General features: G+C 50.0%; 3 protein-coding genes across 8 annotated transcripts; 2 read left to right on the top strand and 1 right to left on the bottom strand.

Moving 5' to 3' along the window:
• The first annotated feature begins 889 nt into the window (after positions 1 to 889).
• Klhl17 (kelch like family member 17) lies at positions 890 to 6,659 on the top strand. Of its 4 annotated transcripts, XM_029539618.1 has the most exons (13): positions 1,069 to 1,093; positions 1,176 to 1,229; positions 1,676 to 1,935; positions 2,024 to 2,145; positions 2,290 to 2,511; positions 3,017 to 3,133; positions 3,364 to 3,577; positions 3,820 to 3,964; positions 4,052 to 4,219; positions 4,592 to 4,680; positions 4,766 to 4,869; positions 5,085 to 5,266; positions 5,496 to 6,659. In XM_029539618.1, exons 2-13 carry the CDS (start codon positions 1,192 to 1,194, stop codon positions 5,722 to 5,724), a joined length of 1,890 nt encoding a protein of 629 aa, XP_029395478.1. In that variant the 5' UTR covers positions 1,069 to 1,093; positions 1,176 to 1,191; the 3' UTR covers positions 5,725 to 6,659. The 4 variants fall into 4 exon arrangements, with proteins under 4 accessions (XP_029395476.1, XP_021055464.1, XP_029395478.1 ...); XM_029539616.1 differs by lacking the exon at positions 1,176 to 1,229 and having other exon boundaries at positions 890 to 1,093; XM_021199805.2 differs by lacking the exon at positions 1,176 to 1,229 and having other exon boundaries at positions 890 to 1,093; positions 4,796 to 4,869; positions 5,496 to 6,658.
• A 128-nt stretch (positions 6,660 to 6,787) lies between these two features.
• Positions 6,788 to 14,917, top strand: Plekhn1 (pleckstrin homology domain containing N1). Of its 3 annotated transcripts, none has more exons than XM_029539620.1 (16): positions 6,788 to 7,334; positions 7,427 to 7,526; positions 9,937 to 10,083; positions 10,181 to 10,261; positions 10,346 to 10,418; positions 10,572 to 10,696; positions 10,776 to 10,889; positions 10,992 to 11,072; positions 11,691 to 11,766; positions 11,910 to 12,058; positions 12,188 to 12,328; positions 12,588 to 12,734; positions 12,893 to 13,033; positions 13,196 to 13,423; positions 13,640 to 13,688; positions 13,774 to 14,917. In XM_029539620.1, the coding sequence occupies exons 1-16, from the start codon at positions 7,252 to 7,254 to the stop codon at positions 13,875 to 13,877; spliced, it is 1,839 nt and encodes a 612-aa protein (XP_029395480.1). In that variant the 5' UTR covers positions 6,788 to 7,251; the 3' UTR covers positions 13,878 to 14,917. The 3 variants fall into 3 exon arrangements, with proteins under 3 accessions (XP_029395480.1, XP_021056628.1, XP_029395481.1); XM_021200969.2 differs by having other exon boundaries at positions 13,193 to 13,423; XM_029539621.1 differs by lacking the exon at positions 12,188 to 12,328 and having other exon boundaries at positions 13,193 to 13,423.
• A 39-nt stretch (positions 14,918 to 14,956) lies between these two features.
• Positions 14,957 to 19,989, bottom strand: Perm1 (PPARGC1 and ESRR induced regulator, muscle 1). The gene is made up of 4 exons (XM_021201140.2): positions 19,893 to 19,989; positions 16,734 to 19,155; positions 16,022 to 16,147; positions 14,957 to 15,769 (listed from the first exon to the last, which is right to left on the bottom strand). The coding sequence occupies exons 2-4, from the start codon at positions 18,871 to 18,873 to the stop codon at positions 15,657 to 15,659; spliced, it is 2,379 nt and encodes a 792-aa protein (XP_021056799.1). The 5' UTR covers positions 18,874 to 19,155; positions 19,893 to 19,989; the 3' UTR covers positions 14,957 to 15,656.
• Between the last annotated feature and the right edge of the window lie 3,599 nt (positions 19,990 to 23,588).

The following is a 23,588-nucleotide window of genomic DNA, read 5'->3' as shown; positions in this document are numbered from 1 at the left end:
AAAAAAAAAAAAAAAAAAGTAAGGGGCTGGCCCGACCGCATGCCTTTTATCTCAGCACTCAGAGACAAGTGATTCAGGGTTAGCTCTGAGTGCAGTCTATGAGACCAGTCTATACAGAGCAAATTCCAGGACAGCAGAGACTCTGCCTCGAAAAACCAGATAAAGAGATAGATAGATTGATAGATGATAAATGGTAGGCAGGCAGACCGACTGACCAACCAGGGGCTGGATAGAGATGGTTGGGACTTAAAAGCACTAGCTGCTCTTCCAGAGGACTGGGGTCCAATTCCTAGTGTCTACGAGGTGATTCACAAATGTTGGTAACTTGAGTCCCAGGAGATCTGATCATCTCTTCTGGTTTCCGTAGACACTGCACACACGTAATTTATATAATACACAAATAGGCAAAACACCCATACACATAAAATGAAAAAAAATATTTTTTTAAGTCAAAGGACACCCAATTCCTTGGCGAGCCTGGGTGTGACAAGAATGCTGTATTCATGTCAATTAATCTATTGACCATTGCACCTCTCAGACGCTAACAGCCCCCATCTGCCTAATGCTCAAATATGTATGTGTAGGAGCACTGAGCCTTTCCACACGCTTGTGAAAAGTCCAGCTCTACCCTAGTGCTATGGAGCTTTGTCAGTCACAGCAAGATCTAGCAGGTGAGTACTGGGGCACTGGAACTTGAAGCTAACCTAGGCGCCAAACGAAGGTAGGTGCTCCTTGGAAGAGATCGGGGGTGGGGGGTGGGGGTGGAAATGGGACTCCCAAACGGAGGGAAGCTGTCAGTGCATCTCGCTGATCCGGTTGGGGGTGGCAGCAGGTCCTGCAACCTTATGTGAAGCAGGGCGGGCGGCGCCGAGAAACAGGGGCTGCGGAGACTGGCGAGCGCCGGAGTGGACATAGCGGCCAGGCAGTCTTCCTACGGTCCGAATCAGTCAAACAGCGTTGCAGTGTCTGTCGCGGGTTTGGCGGCTGAAGTTATGCAGCCCCGTGGCGAGCGGCCTGCGGGCAGGACGCAGAGTCCTGAGCACAGTAGCCCGGGGCCTGGGCCTGAGGCGCCACCGCCGCCCCAGCCGCCGGCGTGAGTAGGTTGGAGGGATGGAGGGAGGGATGGCGCCCTGCAAGAGGTAGTGCAGGGTCTCAGCCACTATTTGGTTCTACAGCCACTATTAAACAGATATGCAGAATTGGGCAGAAGGGGCTGCTCCCAGGGCCAGGTGAGGTCAACATGGTGAGTGAGATCTGGGGATTCACTTCAGAGGAACAGCGTTTGCCAACTCCTCTCCAGCGCCTACAGTGCTCACAAGAGTGCTGAGGACACAGCTCCCTGGGAAATGCCTGCTTCTCCTCGGGGCACTAGAAGAGGAGCTTGGAGCCCTAGACGAGGTAGTCAGCAGAGGAAGAGGGACGGGTGCCAGTTGAGAGCAGGCTTAAATTTATGAAAGAATCTGCTCTGGCTCCAGCGAGGTTCCTTGAGAGGAGAGAGAGCTAGAGCCCTGGAAAGTGGCAGTGAGTGACAGACTGGTCCTTGATGGGCTTTGGTCCCTGATGACTGAACTACTGGGGATAGACTGCAGCTGCCTTGGCTGTGCTGGGAGTTCTCAAAGGTGGGTGAGTGGCTCTCTACAGCGTTTAAACATTGACCTAGTCCTGCGGCCTGCAGCCCCGAGGCAGAGCGAGCTCGGCCCAGGCAGGCCCGGCCTGCAGCCCCGATGGAAGGTGCGATGCAGCTGTTGAGCAGAGAGGGTCACAGTGTGGCACACAACTCAAAGCGGCACTACCATGATGCTTTTGTGGCTATGAGCCGCATGCGGCAGCGTGGCCTCCTGTGTGACATCGTCCTGCATGTGGCTGCCAAGGAGATCCGTGCTCATAAGGTGGTGTTGGCCTCCTGTAGCCCCTACTTCCACGCCATGTTCACAAGCAAGTACCACATACAACAGTCTGGCCAGCCCTAGGGGAATCTCTGCAGATCTCCCTGGGCAGGCTGCCTAATCCACTGTTTTCACAGATGAGATGAGTGAGAGCCGCCAGACACATGTGACACTGCATGACATTGATCCGCAAGCCTTAGACCAGCTGGTGCAGTTTGCATACACAGCTGAGATTGTGGTGGGCGAGGGCAACGTTCAGGTGAGGCATGCCAGTCCCATACCCGTGTCCCCTAATATCTCCAGCCCAGATCTGTGTACCCTGGCCTCCCCATGCCTCTCCCCAATATCCAGTTACTCTGTGCTCTTCTGGACCCCTCCTGCCTCACCCATCTTCATGTCCCAGACTCTGCTCCCAGCTGCCAGCCTTCTACAGTTGAATGGTGTTCGAGATGCCTGCTGCAAGTTCCTCCTGAGCCAGCTCGACCCTTCCAACTGCCTGGGCATTCGAGGATTTGCAGACACACACTCATGCAGTGACCTACTCAAGGCAGCGCACAGGTACGTGCTGCAGCACTTCGTGGATGTGGCCAAGACTGAGGAGTTCATGCTGTTGCCACTGAAGCAGGTAACCACTGAAGCAGGTAACATGCCAGTTTGGGCCCAGCCCCCACCATGCATTGCCCAAGCCCAGACCCTAGCAGCCAGTGTTCTGCAATCCTCATTTCAAGTTTCTGGTGCAAGTTTCACCCTATGATTCATTCCCTGGCCATTTCCTCCCAACCCTGTTTCCATCTTCTCATTTCACCCAATCATTTGTTTTAGATGCCTGTCTTTACCACATTCTAGGACCATTATTTCCCAGTCTCTGATTCTATGTACCTGAGACTACTCAGGACCTTGGACACCCCTCTCCTTTCTACCCATCAGCACCACTACTGGGAACAAAATCATGTGAATCTTGACTCTGCTTGGTTCTTCACTCTAAGAACATTAAGTGTGTGTGTGTGTGTGTGTGTGTGTGTGTGTGTGCATGTGCATGCACATGCCCTCTGTCTGATACTCTGACACATTCAGGGTTTTCTGGGCCCTCCCCTACCCAGATGTCAGGTCTGAGGACCTCTCACCCCCAGGTGCTGGAATTGGTCTCTAGTGATAGCCTGAACGTGCCCTCAGAGGAAGATGTGTACCGTGCAGTCCTGAGCTGGGTCAAACATGATGTAGACACTCGGAGGCAGCATGTACCAAGGGTGAGGCCAAGTCCTGGAGCTCCCATGCTGTCTAGAAGGGAATGCAGGTGGCTAAGGTGTAAGCTTACTTCTTCAAGTCTTTAGCATCTTCCATTCAGGGACTCCTTTGGAGTGGTACAGCCACCTGTCTCAAGAACCAATCTTACAAGTGCTATAGGCATCTGAGTGGGTCTTAGCCCCGGGACAAGTATGCCCTAAGGTTTTGCCTTACATGGCACTTCCTGCCCTAGCTGATGAAGTGTGTACGGCTGCCTCTACTGAGCCGAGACTTCCTATTGGGCCACGTGGATGCTGAAAGCCTTGTGAGGCATCACCCTGACTGCAAGGATCTGCTCATTGAGGCCCTTAAGTTCCATCTGCTGCCTGAGCAGAGAGGTGTTCTGGGTACTAGCCGAACAAGACCCCGTCGATGTGAGGGTGCTGGCCCTGTGCTCTTTGCTGTTGGTATGCTGAACCTTTTCTCCTTCCCATTTTTGCCCTAGGCCATCTACCCCAACTCAGAATATAAACCCAATCCATTATACTTATGACCCGTATACAAAGACCCTATAGGATGGGGTCCACTAGTGTGACACAGTCTCTGTCTCTTCCCACCCCTGGAGCCATCATGTCTTTGTACTTGGGTCACACTAGAGTCCTCTGCCCAGCCTTCTTGAGCCCCTTTATTTATAGTTACCCATCTTCAGGTGGTGGGAGCCTATTCGCGATCCATGGAGACTGTGAAGCGTATGACACTCGAACTGACCGCTGGCATGTGGTGGCCTCCATGTCTACACGTCGGGCTCGTGTAGGAGTCGCTGCTGTCGGGAACCGACTGTATGCTGTGGGCGGGTAAGCATAGAAACTGGGCATGTAGGCTCAAAGGTTTGTCATATGCCTGCCAGGCCATCCTTGATCAGTAGCGGACTCTTCTCCTAGCTACGATGGAACCTCAGACCTGGCTACGGTGGAGTCCTATGACCCTGTGACAAACACATGGCAGCCCGAGGTCTCCATGGGCACAAGGCGAAGCTGCCTAGGTGTAGCTGCCCTGCATGGGCTCCTGTATGCAGCTGGTGGCTACGATGGGGCTTCCTGCCTCAACAGGTAGTAGTTTGGGTTAGGGCCCCAGGGTTGGCCTTTCAGGGTTGGCTCAGCAGCAGCAGATGAGGCTGGCTTAACTATGAAGTCACATCTGGCTAAGAGAATGAGGGCCTAATCTGGGCTACTGGGTCCTTAAGGTTTCCTTAGCTCAGGGCACAGCATCAGTGGGGCCATGGCACCACTCTCCCCCCCGAGGGGCCCTCCCTCCAGTCCAAGCAGCCAGTAGCCTGTAGCCACCCAGCACACCTTGCTATCTATTCATAGAGTCTGTGACGCCCAGGATTTCAGCCATAGCATTGGAATGAGGGGACAAATCCTGGGCAAGGATCACTTGACTGTTGTAACTGAACATCAGCATCATTCTGGTGTCCACAGTGCTGAACGATATGACCCACTGACAGGAACGTGGACATCCATTGCTGCCATGAGCACCCGGAGGCGATATGTGCGTGTGGCCACACTTGGTGGGTGACAGGACCTGCTTCCCGTGGTACCTGCTTTCTTGCCTATCCCCTTCCCACCCACCCCCAAAACTCCTACACCCTGCAGGAGCTTCGTGGGTATGTTGCCTTCCCACAGATGGGAACCTGTACGCCGTGGGTGGTTATGACAGCTCGTCACACCTGGCCACCGTGGAGAAGTATGAGCCCCAGGTGCATAGCGCACCCCTATCACAATGTCCTCCTCTAAGGTGCTGGGGGGAATGGGGCATAATCCCAGATTCTGGCCATCTGTGCCATCCAAGGGGTCTGCTTTCTATATCCCACCCCTGACCCTCAGATACCCAACCAAGAGTAGAGTCTATATGGTGGCAGGGATGGGGTGCCCTTGGTGAGTCTGCCTCCAGCCTGTCCTCTTGTCTCTACAGGTGAATTCATGGACACCTGTAGCTTCCATGCTGAGCCGGCGCAGCTCAGCAGGAGTAGCAGTGCTGGAGGGTGCCCTGTATGTCGCAGGGGGCAATGATGGCACAAGCTGCCTCAACTCAGTGGAGAGATATAGCACCAAGGCTGGTGCCTGGGAGAGTGTGGCACCCATGAATATCCGCAGGTGTATAAGGCCAGGGGTGGGTGGTGAGTGGTTCTGCCACTACATCTGGTTTATTCCAGGAGTGTAGCTCCAGGGGTTGTGCACACAGCACCTCAGCAGTACAGCAGGTCCTTGGGTTCCCCCGGGCATATGGGGCTCCTTTTGTTGCCCTGTCCCTGTGGTTCCTCCCTCTGCGCCCCACTCATTTGGCCTGTCTCTTGGGCTTACTCTTGCCTATCCAACTCCCCAGGAGCACACATGACCTGGTGGCCATGGACGGCTGGCTCTACGCTGTAGGGGGCAATGATGGCAGCTCCAGCCTCAACTCCATAGAGAAGTACAACCCGAGGACCAACAAGTGGGTGGCAGCATCCTGCATGTTCACAAGACGCAGCAGTGTGGGTGTGGCAGTGCTGGAGCTGCTCAACTTCCCACCACCTTCCTCACCCACGCTGTCTGTGTCCTCTACCAGCCTCTGACACATGTCAGACTGCACAGAGGCCCTGCAGCCTCCCACATGCCTTAAACCCTATGGGGTGGCCCTGCCACCTCTGTCTCCTCTACCAAGTGTTAGGGCAGATCACATACCCACCAGAGATTTGCTGTTCTTCTGTCTTGGTCTCTGTGTTCATTTGTCCTTGTTCATTTATTTGTGTGCTGTTTGTTTACTCACTTATTTATTGATTCACTATTTACTGATGGATGAGAAGTGCTGCAGCTACCAGTTCACACATTTATTCTCAATTGTCAGCTCTTCTGCATTTAGGGGACCAAGGATCCCTTTGAAGTGTTCTCTTGCCTAGCTCCCTTTGTGGAACAACAGAAAATGCTGGGGGCAGACACTGAAAAAGGATGAGCAACACAGCTGGGACTTGCAAACAGTAGGGGGCAGAGCAACTGTCACAACAGGAGCAGAGGCAAGGGCTTTCTAAGAAGATGCAGACCCCTAGCCAGCGCTTTGCACACAGCACTTATCTGTCTCTGCCAGGCACTGTCCCAGAAGGACACAAAGCAGACTGATTTCCTATGTCTTGTGTATACAGTGTGATGTCTTTTCTGGGTCTTCTATGGAGCTGGGCACACAACATGCACTTAGATCCTACACAGCAATATGAGCCAACTTGAACAATAAACATATTTCTTGGGCTCCATGGGCCTGATGCTGAATGTCCATCTTTGGCCCCCTTTGTACCTTCTGCTGTAGGCCTACAGCACATCTTTGGCTCCTCTCTGGACAACAAAGTGAAGGTCTACAGGCAAGTGTGCAGCCAGACTCAAATGCTACATTAATGTCTGGGGCTGCAAAATGGCACTTCTGCATCCAAATGGAACAGAGACTGGTATATCTGTTGACCAGCAGAGATTGGCTGTCATCCTAGTCTTGAGGCCCCTTAGGAACCTGAGAAGCATGTGACCTCTTTTTTGCATTTGATTAAGCTTTGGGAACCCTGACTTCATTTTGGGGGAGGGTTGGCCCAGAACGAAGAGAAGCTGGGGGAGGGTTCTGGCCTCCCTTTATATGAAGTTGCACCTCTTGGGCAGCTGAGAGTGAGCACACACCCCCTACAGTCACCAGTGACTCAGACAGCTGGGATTCATGTGGAAACAGGATGTGTGTACCCTGGCAGGGGAGGGGCAACTGGGAGGAAGAATCCCTGCCTCCATAGAACTCCAACATCTAGGCACCTCCAGTCTGAATACAAGTGTACAGGGTGTATACAGACCAGGCCCTTCTGGCCAGGTCTATGCAGAGTGCTGAGATGAGGGCTCCTGGTCTAATCAGGAAATATCTCTCCTACCACAAGGCTGACTGTCTTGGACCTAGAAAACCTGGGCCCTCACTGGAAGGTTTCCCTCAAAAGGGGCCAATCCGGGCCCAGAGAGGAGCCTCCCCAGGGTAGGGGCAGGGCGTCCTGTGGCTACGCCCACCAGCGGGAGGTGTTAGCAGAAGGAACCAAGAACCCAGACCTGTCGACCTGCCCAGCACAAGCTAGCAGCTGCCATCCATGGGGAACAACCACTGCGTCCCTCAGGCCCCAAGGAGGCTACGGGCCTCCTTTTCCAGAAAGCCCTCGCTCAAGGGAAACAGGTGAGGGGTGTGACCTGGCCACAAGTGAACAGGGTCTCCCTGGACCTGCTGCCTGGACCAGGCCTTGAGCCTTCGGTTTCCCTTGTTCCCAGAGAAGACAGCGCCAGGAAGCTGGCTGGCTTGTTTGGCACCGAGGCTAGGCCTGATGGGGACACCGCGGCTAACAAGATCTTCCACTACATCCCTGGGACGGTGAGCGGAGGGGCGTGTCTGGCTGGAGCGGTATGGCACGGGGCCTGGAGTCTGAATACAACTTTGTGCTTCCCCTGTATGATTGTGTGTGCCACCGTTGGAGTGATAATGTGGGCATCACATCTTCCAGCAACTTGGAGTGATCCCTGGTCTGCTTGGAGGGATTCAAATCCAAAGCAAGATGAGGAAGTTGGCATTACTCCTCCCTGGGGAGCTCACTCAAAAGTCTAGGCTGAGAGTGAAACCAAGACCAGCACTGAGTCAGTGGTGAGCAGGCAGAACCAGCCCAGTCTGTTGTATATCCAAGGGGACAGTGGCCACCCTCAACCTCCACTGCCCCAACCTGGGTCTTGTTGGCCCAAACACCTGTGTGGGAGCTTCTGGTAAATAGCACAGTGCAGGCCTCAGTCCCCCAGTGCTACTGGTCCACAGCTGGCTAGGCAGGCACCCATCCCCATACAGCAAGAAGCCAGCTAACCCTCCTGAGATCGGAAGGCTAACTATTCTGTGGGTTTAATGACTCGCTGAGGAAAAACATGCCTTTCCCCTCCCCTTTTCCCAACTCTATGGCAATACTTGAGAGGAGCCAGGGCTGCAGGTCTGACAGGAACGCCTCCTACTCTGCTGTTTGTGGAGAACCACACCCACCCCAGTGGGCTGGGATCTGTTATATATGTGCAGCCTCTACCAGAGTTGGGGCAAGGCTCCTGTATTCTTGGGTGCTGCAGCTGATGCAAACTCCCAAAGTATACCTTTCTCACAGGATCCCAGGAAACTAGGAAAACTGGGAAACCAGCCTCTCCTGGTCTCTGGGGCCCCAGGAATTTCTACAGGCAGGTGTCACTTTTAGAAACCTTACTGCCTCAAAGAAATAAAGAGGGAAATGGGGCCGGGAGTGACCAAGGATAGCATCCCCTCCCTATGGGCACATCTTAGACCCTGACTCCCTCTAGTCAGGCCCCGGAAATAATTCTAGGAAGGAGTCCCAAAGTTCCAGAGACCCTAGTCAGAACACAATAACTGGAAAGGGCAAAACATGACCCTCAGGAAGTGGGATCAGGAAGAGGGATCAGGAAGAGGGGCCCTAACCAGGCAGAGAACCAGTCCTGAGCACCATACATGGACTATGGACTCTAGATAGATTTTGCATCTAAACAAGAACTAGCCCTGCCACAATTCCAAGCTGAGCCCTCAGCTGTCTGAGCACCAGGACCAGCTTCATAGCCTTTCCTATTCATGCCCTATTTTTCAGTGCCATCCAGCATACGTTTCAACACTGGGTGTAGGTACAGGAGGACCCACCCAGAGTCAGTGAGGAGATGAGCTGGTTTTGTCTGTTCACATTCCTAGGCCTGTACTAGAGGTAGTTCAACTTGATCAGTGTATAGTAGCCCATGCAGGTGGTCCTGGACAGCTCTCAAAGGCAACATAGCACCTGTCCCAAGCCTGTGGCTCACAACTTACTCCATTCCTGATCTCTAAAATGACTCTCTAAAAGTTGTGTAGATGTGGACCTACCTCTTTCCCTGCCTCCCAGAACATCCCAGGTCATGTTCTAGGCTATGTGGAGTCAGCAGGGAGCAAAACAGAATAAGACTTCTGTTGTCACCTTCTTCCATTACTATGTCAAAGATAGTTAGGGCTGAGCAGAGAATTGCACACGCAAAGGTGAGACATTATGTGTCTTACATAATAGAAAAAGGAAGGAGAGGACTGGGCCCCAAGTTTAGTCATAGATAACTCCTCAGGCCATTGCCAGTGCTCTACCCTCTACTGTAAGATAAGTAGTGTGTATGTGGTGAGCTGGGATAGCCAGCATAGACTCACAAAAGCTGACTAGTACCTCTTTCCAGTTCCAAGTTCACGACATCATGAGTTACCAAACTCAACTTGGACATTGTTGGGAATGTTTACACTAAAGAAATTAGTAAATATTACAAGCCAGGACCTTGGATTTTTCTTCTTTATTTCATTTTTCATAGAACTAGATTAAAAAAAAAACTTTCAGCTGCTACTGAAAACCTGAGAAGGCTTTGAGCATTATCTCATTCTCATAATAACTTCTGAATTCTTGGACAAGTCTGAGGGTGTTGAATGACCAAAGTGAAGTTGCACAGAATAGGCAGTAATGAAGATAAGGATTGAACCCAGTATATACCAACTTAAGTCTATACTACAGAGCACATAGCTGTGACTGTAGGGAGCATTATATGTATATATGTGGTATACACATATTCCACTTTTTATGTGATGAGGCTTAGGTGTGTGTGGTATGCATGTATGTGTGTGTTCTTGATGAATGTATTCTGTGGCCATGCATGGACAGATCAGAACTATATACAGAAGCTGTGTGTATATCGCCTGGGGATCTGGCCCCATCTGGTCCCTCTCTTGAGCCATACTCCCTCAGGACATGCCGCGCCCGGAACATCATCCAGAAAACTTGGAACAGCCATTCCTGAGCGTATTCAAAAAAGGGTGGCGGAGGACACCTGTGAGGAACCTAGGCAAGGTTGTTCACTATTCCAAGGTTCAGCTGAGGTTCCAGCACAGCCAGGTAGGAGCCATGCCAAGTTGGGAAATACGTGGGAACCAACATCCATGCCCAGAGCTTTCCCCCAGCCTCTGAGACTAGTGGCTCTGCTCTCCCCTAGGACATCAGTGACTGCTATCTAGAACTATTCCCTTCCCACCTGTACTTCCAGGCCCATGGTTCTGAAGGACTTACATTCCAGGTGAGTGGTACAGACAGAGAGAGGGAGGGAGTGACTATGTTCCCTAGGAGTCCCTGCAGCCCCTCCTATACTATCCTGTGGCAGGGGCTGCTACCACTGACGGAATTGAACATCTGCCCGATTGATGGGTCCAGAGAACATGCCTTCCAGATTACAGGTGTGTGGAGAGAGCTGGCCTGGCTACAACTGAACCAGGACCTCTGGACCTGGCATTGGAGGTCCACTTGCAGCCCTTGGAGAGGAGACTTTCCTGTGGGCTTCTGTGAGTTCTGAGCTTGACCCCTAGCCCACTTGACTCTTCTGCCCCTAGGCCCACTGCCTGCCCCACTCCTTGTTCTCTGCCACAGTGAGGCCGAGCTCAGCCACTGGCTCTACCACCTGGAAAAGCAAATGGCTCTCTTGGGTCTACGACGATGCTACTCAGCACCCCCACAGGTCAGTAGCAGGAGCCTGTGAGTCCTCCCTTCATCCAGACTCTCTGCCTGCCTTTGACCTATTCTTTCCTCCTCCTCAGGGTTCTCTAGGAGATAAACTCCCCTGGACCCAGCTACGTCGAGCATATGGGTGTGATTCCATGAGCAGTGCAATCTGTGCCTCAAGGGTCAAGCTGCAGCATCTGCCCTCCCAGGTGGGTGGGGAAAGACCTGAGGTGCAATGAGATCGGGAAGGATACAGGAACAAGGCTGGACTCCAGGTGCCCAACCCCACTCTACCCTTTGACCCCTTACAGGAACAGTGGGACCGGCTTCTGGTACTATACCCAGCATCCCTGGCCATCTTCTCTGAGGGACCAGAAGGCCTTAGCTTTAAGGTTGGCCCTCTCCACATATATCTGTCCAGGAAGGTGCCCTTTCTGGGGTGGGGGGCGGAGACTCAGAAACCTGTATTTCAGGGCCTGTTGGGACAGAGCACAGAGCTCCACCTATCTGGCCCCACTGCCCTGGTCAGTCTGGTCTCTGCTCTGGCACAGAGCAGGAGTCTCCACCCTCTAAATCCCATCTCATCCTGCAGGGACATCCTTAATCCTGGAGTGGGTGGAATGGAACTACTTCTTGGGATCTCTGGTGCATGTTCCCCCTCTGAGCAGCTTCTATGCATCATAGGGGCGGGGAAGTGCATGTGCATGTGTCTAGGACTAAAGCATGACACTAGTGTGTACTCACAGTCACGGAAAAAACACAACAAGGGGGCTTCCCTCACAGGGGCTGGTCCCTATTAGCATCTGCCTACAACTGACATCAGCTGGTAAAGATCCAACAGGAGGTAGAGTGAAGATGTTCCAGAACAAAGTTGTCTGGCCTTTCTCAGAGTGTCATTCTTTGGGCTAAGTGGCCTGAGTTTCCAGCCCAGCTCTAGAGAGCAGGATGGAAGAATAGGGCCAGGAAGAGACTGAGATGGCCCAGATAAATACCTAGTCCTTGCTCTACAGGGGGAGCTTCCACTAAGTGCCATCCATATCAACTTAGAAGAGAAGGAAAAGGAGATTCGCTCCTTTCTCATAGAAGGTAGGGTCCTACCTAGAATCTATCCGCTGCTTGACCGGGCTTCTGGGAAGGGTATGAGTTCGGTGGATGCTTCATCTCTTTGCTCTGTGGGGTGAGAAATGTACTTGTCGTGTCAGACCTTAGTTCACATATCTGTGTGCTAGGCCACCTCATCAACACCATCCGTGTGGTATGTGCCAGTTATGAGGATTATAGTCAATGGCTGCTGTGCCTCAGGACTGTCTCTCACAGGGATGGGGCCCACCTACCACCTGGCCCAGAGAGTTTCCCAGGATTACAGAGACTCACACAGGTGAGGAGTCAGTGAGGTCCCTGTAACTTGGGTTGTGGCAGTGGTACAAACTAGGGAGCAGAAAGGTAGGTCCAAGCAGGGATAGATAAGGAGACAGATCCAGCCACTCACCTTACCTCTGCTACTTAGGTTGTAGGTAGAGGCCGAGGTTCACTCTCTTCCAATGGACAAACCAGCTGGAAATTAGAGTGTCCAGTGTTCCCCACCAGCCAATCCCTCCCTGAGTCCTCAGTGCCAACCACTATAGGCTTCCCTGCCCCTCCTGTACCTGTAAGTACCTAAAGGAATGACATGGGAGGGGGATAAAACAAACAAACAAACAAAACCAACCAACCAAACAACAACAAAAAAACCCCCACATGGGACTTTTGTCTTCTGGGGAGCCTAGGTACCGTTGTCCCATAGTGGTGATTACTGGACCATAGTTAAGGAGGGCATATGAACTGAAGGGACCTCCATTCAGCCTCTTGGAAGATTCTATGGGAAAGAAGCCCTGGAGATCTTTCTGAGTTGTTCTTGGTTTCCATAGAACCAGACCAACTCTAACTGTGTCAGCACTGGCCAAAAGAAGATAGAGCTGAGGCAAAGTGGAAGTAGCCAGTCTCCCAGGGGCAGAGCTCGAAGAGAAGTATCTGGCTCAACTGTCCCACTGCCCCTGCACCTGGACCTGACCAAGGTAAGCCCACTACATACCCTGACCCCAGGCCATTTTCCCTCCTGGTTCTACTTTCTTACTTATGTAGATGATCCTAGAACTCAGAAACCTCATGGTCTAAGAACAGAAGTCTTGATGCATCTAAGTGAGGTAACCCATGTGTTCCTTTCTTCTTGTAGATGAGCGCACTGAACCTAGATAGTGGCTCAGAGGCTCAGGATCACTCTTTGGACATTCCACACTCCCCACTCTATGCTGATCCCTACACACCACCAGCTACATCTCGCCACAAGATTACAGACATCCAAGGCCTGGATGAGGTCAGTACTCTACTAGGTGCCAGGACTGAATATGCTACAAGTGAGATCAGGAGATGTCAGAAACCTGAAGACTATGAAGGGAAGATGTTTCTGGGCAAGGAATCTCTAGGCTTCACAGTGGTCCCAGACCAGAGCTTCAGGTAACCCTCATTTTCTCAGCAGTTCCTCTGTGCGGTACAGACATCACCTGGACCTGAGCTATCCAGCCCGTTCCCCACAGTCTCTGTGTCTGTGCCTGTCTCTGAATCCAGCTCTGGAATCTCCAGCTCCCCTGGGCCTCTGGGCTCCCACTTGCTCTCCAAGAAAGGTGCCCTGCAATCCAGAGCTTCCCAGAGACACCGGGGTTCCTTCAAGAGCAGAGGCCCACAGCCCTCAGACTTCCCTCAGCTTGTAAGTCACATTCTACACTCTGGTGTCAAAGCCCAAAGATCAGGGGATATTGGGTAGAGGGTTCTAGGACTACAAGGAGAAAAACTAGAGACTATGGGGAAGAGAGAAACCATGGACAGAGACAGTGTGGCAGGACAGGAAGCTGGAGGCAAGGGCTTCGCAGATCGGGTGGGCAGATCTGTGCTGGCTGTAAGACTTGTATTTTGGGGCTTCCAGGTCACCCCTGCCAGAGAAGGTAAACCCAGTTCCCTGCCACCTCCCCCAGGTGAGTGAGGGTCTTCTCTCCTAAAGGGAAAGGGGTGCTACTTCTTAAAGGCTGATGCCTGAGTTGTCTCTGACATCCCTACTAGATGAAGAGGCTCCTATCTGGAACAAGACTTCCTCTCCCTCCCACCAGAAGTGGTCACAGCCCAGGAAGCCTGCAGTGGAGGGGGGATTCATCCAGTGGATCTGATGGCCCCCAAGTGGGCTGCTGCTTCTCAAAAACACAATCAGCCAGCACCAACCTGGATAAGAGTATGCAGTTACACCAGTCCTTTGACTTACATTAAATATACCAGGGTTAAGGATGTCTCTAGAATTCTAAAGATAGAAGCACCTCTCACCAGGCTCTAGCTCCTCCGCTCTAGCAGCTAGAGCAGCTGAAAGGAGGTAACTCTAGGAACAAGCCAGTGAGGGACATCAATAAGATTGTGGACAACCCTAGAGGCTATACCTCTAGGGGAAAAGGGTGAGGGTGCTAGAGCAGGTATGAAGTACAGAGTGCGAAAAAGTCAGGTTGTCAAGCTCAGCCTTGTGAAGTCAGAAGATGCGAGGGCCAGAGATCAGTAAGGTGAGAGCTATTACAAGAAGCAAAGGAGTTTGAAGATCCAGTACTGATGAATGCATAGGGTAAGGCTAGTCAGAAAGATTAACACCATAAATGAGAAAGAGATTTTATTGGTGCTGTGTCCCTGTGTTCCCCTTTCAATAGGGCAGAGTTCTTAGACTGCCTCCCTCTAGCTTTGAAGACACTTAGTAGCCTCATCTTGGCATAGATATATCCAGAGGGACCTTGTTGCCTTGACACTTATTATAGAGTCCTCTTCTGCTATTCATTTTTATTTATGATCAGCAGCCAGAGTAATCTACCATCCTAAGGACCTTTATCTGCTCTCTTGGGTAGAACCCCACCCTGAACTGGCTATCACTGTGTCACCTCAGTCCCTTCGCCTACCTTCCCACTCTACAACTTCTCCCAGCCTTAGCTTCATTCAAGCTCCCTTTAGTATCAGGAGGCAATCCTTCCATAGGATGCTATTAAATTCTATGTATGTCCTGTCTGGGGCTCTTGGAGAATATCCAACCCTACCCCATAGATCCCACATTGCAGAAGCCTCAGAAACCACTCCTGGAGCATACCCTAGAGCAATGGTTTTCAACCTGTGGCACACAACCCTCTTGGTAAACCTCTAGCTCCAAAAATATTTACATTATGATTCATAACAGTAGCAAAATTTCAGTTATGAACTCACAATGAAAATAATTTTATGGTTGAGGATTACTACAACAGGAGAAACTGTATCAAAGGGTTGCACCATTAGGAAGGTTGAGAACCACTGCCCTAGAACCTATTCACTGACTTGGGCCAGGCCTGCACAAGCTGCGCATCAGGGATCAGGGCCTTGGAGGCCCTAGCCAGCCAAGCCTGCCTTTCAACAGGGCAGAGTTCTTAGACTGCCTCCCTCTAGTTTTGAAGACACTTAGTAGCCTCATCTTGGCCTAGACATATCCAGAGGGGTCTTGTTGCTTTGACACTTATTGTAGAGTCCTCTTCTGCTGTTCATTTTTATTTATGATCAGGCAAAAGGCAGGGTGCCCATTTAAGTTAGGTTTCAGATAATAAATAATTTCTTCATACAAGTACATTTCAGGAATTTCATGTAAATTCAAATTTAGCTAGGCGCCCTGTAGTTTTTCCTTGCAATTCTGATATCCTATTACCCAGCTCCTTGCTTAGTGCCCACTTACCCACAACCCTGAATCTCTACCCTCTCAGGTATGGAAAATGACCTGGGCCTTAGTCAGTAGCTGAACCCTTAGGTTGAGTCTAAGTAAATCAGTATCAAGGGCACTGGCTCCTTCCAACATGCCTTAGAAGACAGGGATCAAAGAGTGGAGAGAAGAGCAACATCTTGTCCTTGTCACCTGGGTCCATCTTCATGCTCCATGCTTCACCAGGCCAGCCTGGCTCCTAGCAGCTGGGGTTTGAGCTGGAACTGGATCTTGGACTACTGCTATGCCCTCTCCCAACCTGACGGCGGAAGTAGCGGATAGCAGAGATGGTGCCAATGTTGGCCAGCAAGACTGTAAGAGAAGCAGAAGATATCTTGAGTGCCAGCTCTGGCTATTTCACTGACTTCTGCCTGCATAACCCAGTCTTCAAAGGACAGTGTGTTGGAGGTATGTTAGCAATGACAAAAGCAAAGTCAAAGAGAGCCTGACTTTCCCATGTACCCTGAATCCCTGCTGACCCAACAGATAAGGTAAACAACTATAGAAACAACTATAGCCCCTAGGTCTTCTAGGCATAGCACCCTCATCCCAGGACCTCCAAACCTGTTTTCCAAGCATCTGGGGCCTGTAGATCTGAGGTTCTCACAGCCCAAGTGGCAAAGGCAACAAACACCAGGCACATGTCATTTTGACTGAATGTAAATGAAGTAAGGGGACTCCGTAGTTCCCCTAAGAAAGAAAAGTACATTAGATGCTCCTCTCTGAGACATACCTCCCATAGAATATCACCTGTCCTAGACAATCTTTTGAGTCAGATCTTCCCCATGACTTCTCTTATTTAAGACACTGGATAGCATGTGATAATTGAGTCAGAACCATTTGGGAGATTTGCCTTTTGGGTCTTCTGTTCTCTGGTCTGTGACATGGGTTATAGAGAAGAACAGAGATATTTTTCTCACATTGCCTCAAGCAGCATGCCCTGAGTATGAGTGGACCTCTAGTGCCAGGCCCCTAAAAGCTAGAAGAAAGTCCCTGATGGCATCTAGGACTAGATCTAGGACAGTGGTCAGTGACAAGGCCAAAAACCCTGAAGTGTCTGGCTTGAGCTGCCCCATCTTAAATGTTTCCTGGGATAGCTTAGGAGATTATCCTTTCTTTGCGTAGATCCCAGAGCATAAAAGAGCACACATATGTACAAGCAGATGATCAGGATCATTCCCTGCCCCTCTACCATATCCTCTTACCCTACCATATCCTCTCCCTGGACAATGAGTTTCAAGGACCTGGATGGGGCTGGGACCTGATAAACACCTACCTGCCTTCCTGATTGTTAAGCTAAGATGCTCTGCTATAGGTGGAACAGGCTTGGTGGATGCCTCAAGCCCTACTTCTCTGGAAAGCTCTGAGGTCTGCATCTGGATATGAGTGGCTGGAGGCTGTCTGTTCCCAAATCCTTCCTCAGTGAAGAAGTGTTCATAGACCTCAGGGATGGAAATAGGCACCAAATCTCCAGAGGGAACAGGTGCCACAGTGTCTGCTCTTGGTGGTGAGACTGGAGAATGTCCCCTCTGACATCTTGATCTTTGGGCTCTGCTATCCCGAAAAAAAAACTCGCATGTGTCAGGCCATTGGACTTCATCCAGGGCTTGGCTGGCTGCCTCTTCGTCCTCTACATCTTCATCTTCCTCCTCAATGGTGTCACAGAAGAAGAACTCATAGGCCTCAGGGAGAGTCACTGCAAAGCACTTTCCAGGCTCAGCCTCTGCTGATACAGAGGATATAGGAGGAGGCAGGTGTTTGAGGATCCGAGGCTGGGGGAGTCGGGGCCCAACAGCCACAGCATCCCAGGCTGCAGACCCCCCACGGCTTCCTGCTGCTGTCCTGGGAACTGGGGGCTGGTCTGGGGTTAGGAAGGATGAACCTGTAGGCTCCCCTGACCCTGATTCTTCATGGCTGGGTAGAGCCATGGAAAATCGAACTTTCTTCTTCTTGGGGGCTTGGACAGGACCTAGGCAGGACTCTCTTGAGGAGTATCCTGAGGACCCTGCTGAGAACTGCCCTACTGGCTTCTCAATGTTTCCCCCTGGAGGCACAGACACGCCTGTGTCCACCATGGCAGCTTCAGCCTGGGAAATAGGGGATAAAGAAGGCATAACAGGTATAGACACACACTCTTTAGACTCAGTCTTTGAAACAGAATGAATCAGATCTGTACAAAGCACATCCACTGAGGCAGGCATAGAGGGAGAAACTTCTGGCTTGATCTCTGAGCCTGCTGCAGATAGGTCCACATGCAATCCAGGTGTGCAAGCAGATGCAGATTCAGCCTTGTCTAGTTGAGACATAGAGGCAGGTGTAGACAAAGCCATGTCAGGCTCAGAGGCGGGTGTAGACTGATTTGTATTGGGTTGACATTTGAAGGCAAGTGTAGACAAAGTCATGTCAGGCGTGAAGGGATGTGTAGATGAAGCTATGTCAGACTGAGGCTTGGAGGCAGGTTTAGACAAAGCCACGTAGGGTTGAGGCTTGGAGGCATGTGTAGACATATTTGGTGTGGCCATGGAGATATCTGAATGAACTTCCTGGACAGGTTTGGATACCACATGTAACACAGCTCTGGATGTCTTTCTGATCTGGTCTGTATCTTGTTCAGTTATCAGAATAGGTGTAGAAAGATCCAAGCCTGACTTCTCTCTGGGCATCTGTTCAGGAATACTAGAGCCATGTTCAGGAGCACCTGTGGAGTTAGACTGTGGCTTATCCTGCTGGGCTTTTGCCATTAGTGTCCCAGACATAAGAGCCTCCTTGGGCCTGGTCTCTGTAAGCTGTGGGGAGCTCATCTGGGTAGCAGCAGAGTCCAGAGATCCAGGGTACTTGGTCCCCTTGGCACCTACAGCACGCCTCTTCTTACGACCAGGGTTCCGCGGTGAAGCTTCAAGGCTGCCAGGGGGACTCTGAGGGATGTCACTATGGCCAGGGGACTCAGGACTATGAGGGGGTTTACTGGGAGAGCTAGGGGCAGGGCCTTGCAAAAGCCTCTGCATCTTGTCTCTGTAAGTTGCTGACCCTGGAAAGGACAAGGCCTGGCCAGGACAGACACTGTCTGAGTTGGGTAACAGAAGGGTTTCTGACTGTGTGGACGTGCTGGCTACCTGATGACTGGTCTCCAGAGCCAGGACAGGCTCACACTGAGACCTGCTGACCAGCTGCTTAGCAGCCACGTCCTCCAACTCACGGCTCTGTTGTCCCCTCCCTTGGGAAGCCAGCTGCCCAGTGAAGAGGGGTGGAGGCCCAGGGGGGCTGCTTCCACTGCTGTCCCCTTGGTCAATGTCACTGGACAAAAGCTCGTCACCAGAGGCCAGGTCAGCCTGCAAGAGGCCACACTCATCAGCAGTGGCTGAAAACTCGGCCCATTCCCGATCACTGAGCTGGACACTGTACTGGAAGTTGTCCATTGCACATCAGCAACGGTGCTGGAGTGACAGCAAGACTTTGGGCCAGGCAGGGTCTTCACAAATCCAGGCTCCATGTACTAAGTAGCACACACTGCCACCATCCTGCCTGACCTTGTGGTACCTGCCCCCTCCCTGGCAGTCCATTTCTATCTGGAAGAACCACAGGACAGACTGCTTCTTCCAGCTTCTTCTACTTCATTCTTCTGAGTGAGAAATCTGCTTCAGTTTCCCCTATTTTCAATTGAACTCCAAATAACAGTACTGTGACATACTGTCACAGTCCTAAAATGAAATATGATTTCATATTAGTGAAGTAAATGAAAGACCAGTGTTAGTCATGTTTGGATGGTGTTCCCTCATATCTCTGAGATCTTTCAATGGAATTGATTTCCTTCTCCAACCCTGTACACAGTGCTCCGCATCAAAGACCACCCATCAGAGATCAGTTTTCTATGATAGTCACTCATAGCCTCCCAGCTACCACCATTGGCAGCTAACCACAGAAAAGAGTCTATAGTATCCAGCAGGTGACTAGCCTGGGTGATGATCTTCCGCCAGCCTTGGCTGGAACAAGTTTTCTGAGCTTACCAAGGTCATGTTGGTATTGGCTAGAGCCAACTCAGAAGTTTATAAGAGGAACCTAGGCCAGAGGTCATAGAACTTAAACAAGACCCCCCCCCCCAAACTCCAGCAACCCATTCTGGCTGTCCTTAGGGTCTGTACTCCTATCTATTCCTGCCCTGCTATCCAAGGCCCCATTTTGCCCTATCTGAGTGAACCAAGATGATCTGAGCTAGCCAAGGCCTCCAGTCTCTGACCCCCAAAGGGGCTGTGGCCAGCTACATCTAGAATAAGGAGAGTAGAAGGTCACTATGACTGGAACAGTCCTGAGTGAGAAGTCACTGGAAGCTTCCTACCTATCAGCCTTTCTCTCCTCTCTAATTCCCTGGAGAGGCCATGATAAAGCTTTCCTGCCATTAGGACCCCTAGACAGAAGAAAGGGGCTAAGTGTATCTTACCTGATTCTCAGCAGCCAGCTAGGGCCATGGAGCTATCATCTAGATGCCTGTCCCCAAGCAGCTAGGTGCTAGACTTCTTAATACAAGCTCCGCCCCTACTTCCAAAAATATCCTGTCCCTGGGATCACTTATGACTCGTGCCAGTCTCAGAGCCAAGCCACAAATAGATGGCATTTGAGGGGACTCCAACAATATGAAGGACATTTTCCTGGTATGGGGCCAGCACTGGGGGTTGGCATTAGCTAAGGTCACATCAGATTCCAACTAGAGAATACTGCCCTATGATTAACACTAGGCAGGTCTCCCTTCCCAAGAAGGAGACCCGTGCTTCCAGCTCATTATGAAACTTCAGTCCCACCCTACCTACTACCTAAATGTCTCTAGCCCAATCTTGCAGACTATATTGTTGATCTAGATCTGACATCCAGAGTTCATGGAGCCTCCTAGGCGTTGCTAAACCTGCCAGTGCAACTAGAAGAAAGTAGGTGCATTCACTGTTCTTGTGAAGGAATCCCTACATAGGTACTGACCCTATGTGCTCAAAAAGGATTGCACCAAGGTCAATGGGACAAAGTGTAGTCTGTTGTGAGAAAAGTGTATTTGTTGGATAGTCCTAGGATAGGATGGCCACTCTACCTCAAGAAGACATGGGCAGAGCAACTAGCTCTAAGACGGGCACTGGGAGACCTTTCTAAAGGGCATGAGACAGGCTGGAGAGATGGCTCAGCAGTTAAGAGCACTGACTGCTCTTCCAGAGGTCCTGAGTTCAATTCCCAATAGCCACATGGTGGCTCACAACCATCTGTAATGGGGTCCAATGCCCTCTTCTGGTGTGTTGGAAGACAGCTGCAGTGTACTCATATACATAAAATAAACAATTCTTTTTAAAAAAACTTTAAAGGGCATGAGACACAGAGAGGGTAATTTCCACAGCCAATACATAACATAACAGGGTCCTTAAGCTCTGCTTATTTGTTTGTTTACTTTATACTGCTCAGACTGACCTCAAACTTGCTTTGTAGTTAGGCTGGGATCAAATTTACAATTCTTTTTCTTTCTTTCTTTCTTTCTTTTTTTAAATTTTTATTTATTTATTTATTTATTTATTTATTTATTTATTTATTTATTTTTGAGACAGGGTTTCTCTGTATAACCCTGGCTGTCCTGGAACTCACTTTGTAGACCAGGCTAGCCTCGAACTCAGAAATCTGCCTGCCTCTGCCTCCCAAGTGCTGGGATTAATAGAGGTGCGCCACCATGTCCGGCTCAACTTTACAATTCTTTAATGTCAGCCTCCAAAGCTCTAGGATTACAGGCATGTGCCACTATTCCTGAATACTGCTTATCCCCTTATAGACATATTGTTCTAAGCTGGGCATGGTGGCTCACACCTTTAATCTCAGCACTAGGGAAGTAGAGACAGGTGAATCTCTGTGAGTTCGAGGCAAGCCTGGTCTACATAGCAAGCTTCAGGACAGTTAGGACCACAAAGAGAAACGCCCCCCTCTCTGTCTGTCACACACACACACACACACACACACACACACACACACACACACACACACACACACTATTACTCTAGACATGGTTGCATATGCCAGTAATCCCACTTGGGAAATAAAACCAGAAAGATCAGGAGTTTAAAGGCATACTCAACTATGTACCAACCTCAAGGTCAATTTGGGCTACATAAAACCCTACCTTAGCCGGGCGGTGGTGGCGCACCCAACACTTGGGAGGCAGAGGCAGGCGGATTTCTGAGTTTGAGACCATCCTGTTCTACAGAGTGAATTCCAGGACAGCCAAGACTACACAGAGAAACCCTGTCTCAAAAAACAAAACAAAACAACAACGAAAAAAGACTACCTTAAATGGGGGAGGGTATATTTCTTTGCCTGCTTCAAAACCCATGAAAATAATCTTGCTTTACTTTTCCAAGCTACTGGTATTGGGTCACAGCATATTGGTTTGTTCCCGTATTGGTCTAGGACACCCAACATTGTACCCTACAAAGATAGATAGCAGTGTTACTTTATCATAGTTTAGGAGGTGCACACATGTGGATCTATGTCCAAGGAAATGGCAGTCAAGCATTTTATGGACTTCATGAAATAAAACAGCTCTGGAAGTCTGGGTTAGAGTTGGGGGTGATGTGATCTGACACTGACTTTTAGACAGATGCTTTGGTGTTTACACTTAAGAATACAGGGTCGAGCCAGGCTGTGGTGGCGCACGCCTTTAATCCCAGCACTTGGGAGGCAGAGGCAGATGGATTTCTGAATTCGAGGCCAGCCTGGTCTATATATATATATATATGGTCAACAAGAGGGAAGTAGGGGATAGTAGGACTAGGATAGAAAAGGGTCTTACTATAGGGCCAGGAGAGAAGGTTTTGCTAAAACAAGCATACATGAGTTGGCTCAGCCTTCAGAAAGAAGCCCTTTCTTCCACTCACACCTCAACTCTGAGCCTTCTCAGTAAGAGGTTGGGAGCAGATGTTTGTCCAATGGAAAGGATCTGTAAGTATTCTCAGTCTAGGCAGGAAGATGACATGTTCATAGTATAGATATTTTAGAAGCCACAGTTATAGATAGCAAGAGCAGCCTGGTCAGTAGGTACAATAGATGAGTTAGTTGTCAAAAGGAAGGATAGCCAAAGCACCTTGAAGAGACCAAACTGAAAAGGACAAAGCTTTGTCTGAACTGCCCCTGGAGGCCACAAGAGGGCACCAAAATTCTACTGTTAAAGGAAAGAACCAGCTTTCTGCAAGTTATCCTTTTGTCTACCTACCTAAGCACACACACAAATAAATGTAGTTTTGATTTTTAAAAAAGATTTATTTTGCGGAGCAGTGGTGGCGTACGCCTTTAATCCCAGCACTTGGGAGGCAGAGGCAGGCAGATTTCTGAGTTTGAGGCCAGCCTGGTATACAGAGAGAGTTCCAGGACAGCCAAGAGGAGATAGGGGGCTTGTGGAGGGGAAACTGGGATAACATTTGAAATGTAAATAAAAAAAAAAAAAAAAAAAAAAAAAAAAAAAAATTAAAATAGTCTTACTGAGCTTAACACGCAATAAACTGCAGATGTTTAAAGTATACAGTGCTAGACTTTGACATAAGTATTCAGTGAGTATGTCAATCTCCAGAGAGCCATTGTCCTAGGGAGTCTTTCCTCCCCTCCTTTCAAGGTACCATTGCCAGTTTTCTGTCACTATAAAGTGAGTCACCTTGTCCAGAATTTTATGTAAATGGAATCATATGTTGCAGCATCTGATATCAGTGAGAGCCGAAGAGAGATGAATTCACGTTCACGGTGGACTGAAGTCATGATAGCTCGTATTAGGTCCAGTTTGCGTTTTCATTTTATACTCTAAGTCCACAAGATAGGGCTAACAAGCAAGCAAGATTTTATAGAAGCATACTGTCAGCAGGTTGTTAAGGGCAGCAATCCATTGCTGCAGCTATTTCTCCAAGTCATTTTGTTCCAGGTAGCAAGTGAAGTCATTCTTGGCAAAAAGGCAGTACAAGTAGTGCTTTAGGAAAATCACTAAATTACTCAATAAAACAGTGTCTAATAACTGGTCTTTTCTACCTTATTCTACTTCATAGACAGTAAATATTTGTACTGTGTGAAATTAAGTTCATCTACCCTACTGCATTTATCAATTTTGTTTTGTTTGGTTTGGTTTTTTTTTTTT

The sequence above is a fragment of the Mus pahari genome, chromosome 6 (assembly GCF_900095145.1).
Source record: "Mus pahari chromosome 6, PAHARI_EIJ_v1.1, whole genome shotgun sequence".
Classification (NCBI taxonomy): Eukaryota; Metazoa; Chordata; class Mammalia; order Rodentia; family Muridae; genus Mus; species Mus pahari.
The sequence above is the reverse complement of the archived record's forward strand: the minus strand, read 5'-3'. Positions and strand labels throughout refer to the sequence as shown.

What these genes read in the sequence shown, in the direction of transcription:
- Perm1 (XM_021201140.2), bottom strand. Translation starts at nt 18,873, where the DNA reads ATGGACAACTTCCAGTACAGTGTCCAGCTCAGTGATCGGGAATGGGCC. An exon ending in CTTAACAATCAGGAAGGCAG is followed by an intron (nt 16,148 to 16,733) that starts GTAGGTGTTTAT and finishes TTTCTTTCTTAG; the next exon opens with GGGAACTACGGAGTCCCCTT. An exon ending in CCCAGATGCTTGGAAAACAG is followed by an intron (nt 15,770 to 16,021) that starts GTTTGGAGGTCC and finishes CTTCTCTTACAG; the next exon opens with TCTTGCTGGCCAACATTGGC.
- Plekhn1 (XM_021200969.2), top strand. Translation starts at nt 7,252, where the DNA reads ATGGGGAACAACCACTGCGTCCCTCAGGCCCCAAGGAGGCTACGGGCC. An exon ending in TGAGGTTCCAGCACAGCCAG is followed by an intron (nt 10,084 to 10,180) that starts GTAGGAGCCATG and finishes GCTCTCCCCTAG; the next exon opens with GACATCAGTGACTGCTATCT. An exon ending in TCGCTCCTTTCTCATAGAAG is followed by an intron (nt 11,767 to 11,909) that starts GTAGGGTCCTAC and finishes TCTGTGTGCTAG; the next exon opens with GCCACCTCATCAACACCATC.
- Klhl17 (XM_029539616.1), top strand. Translation starts at nt 993, where the DNA reads ATGCAGCCCCGTGGCGAGCGGCCTGCGGGCAGGACGCAGAGTCCTGAG. An exon ending in CCGCCGCCCCAGCCGCCGGC is followed by an intron (nt 1,094 to 1,675) that starts GTGAGTAGGTTG and finishes TGCGGCCTGCAG; the next exon opens with CCCCGAGGCAGAGCGAGCTC. An exon ending in CGACTGTATGCTGTGGGCGG is followed by an intron (nt 3,965 to 4,051) that starts GTAAGCATAGAA and finishes CTCTTCTCCTAG; the next exon opens with CTACGATGGAACCTCAGACC.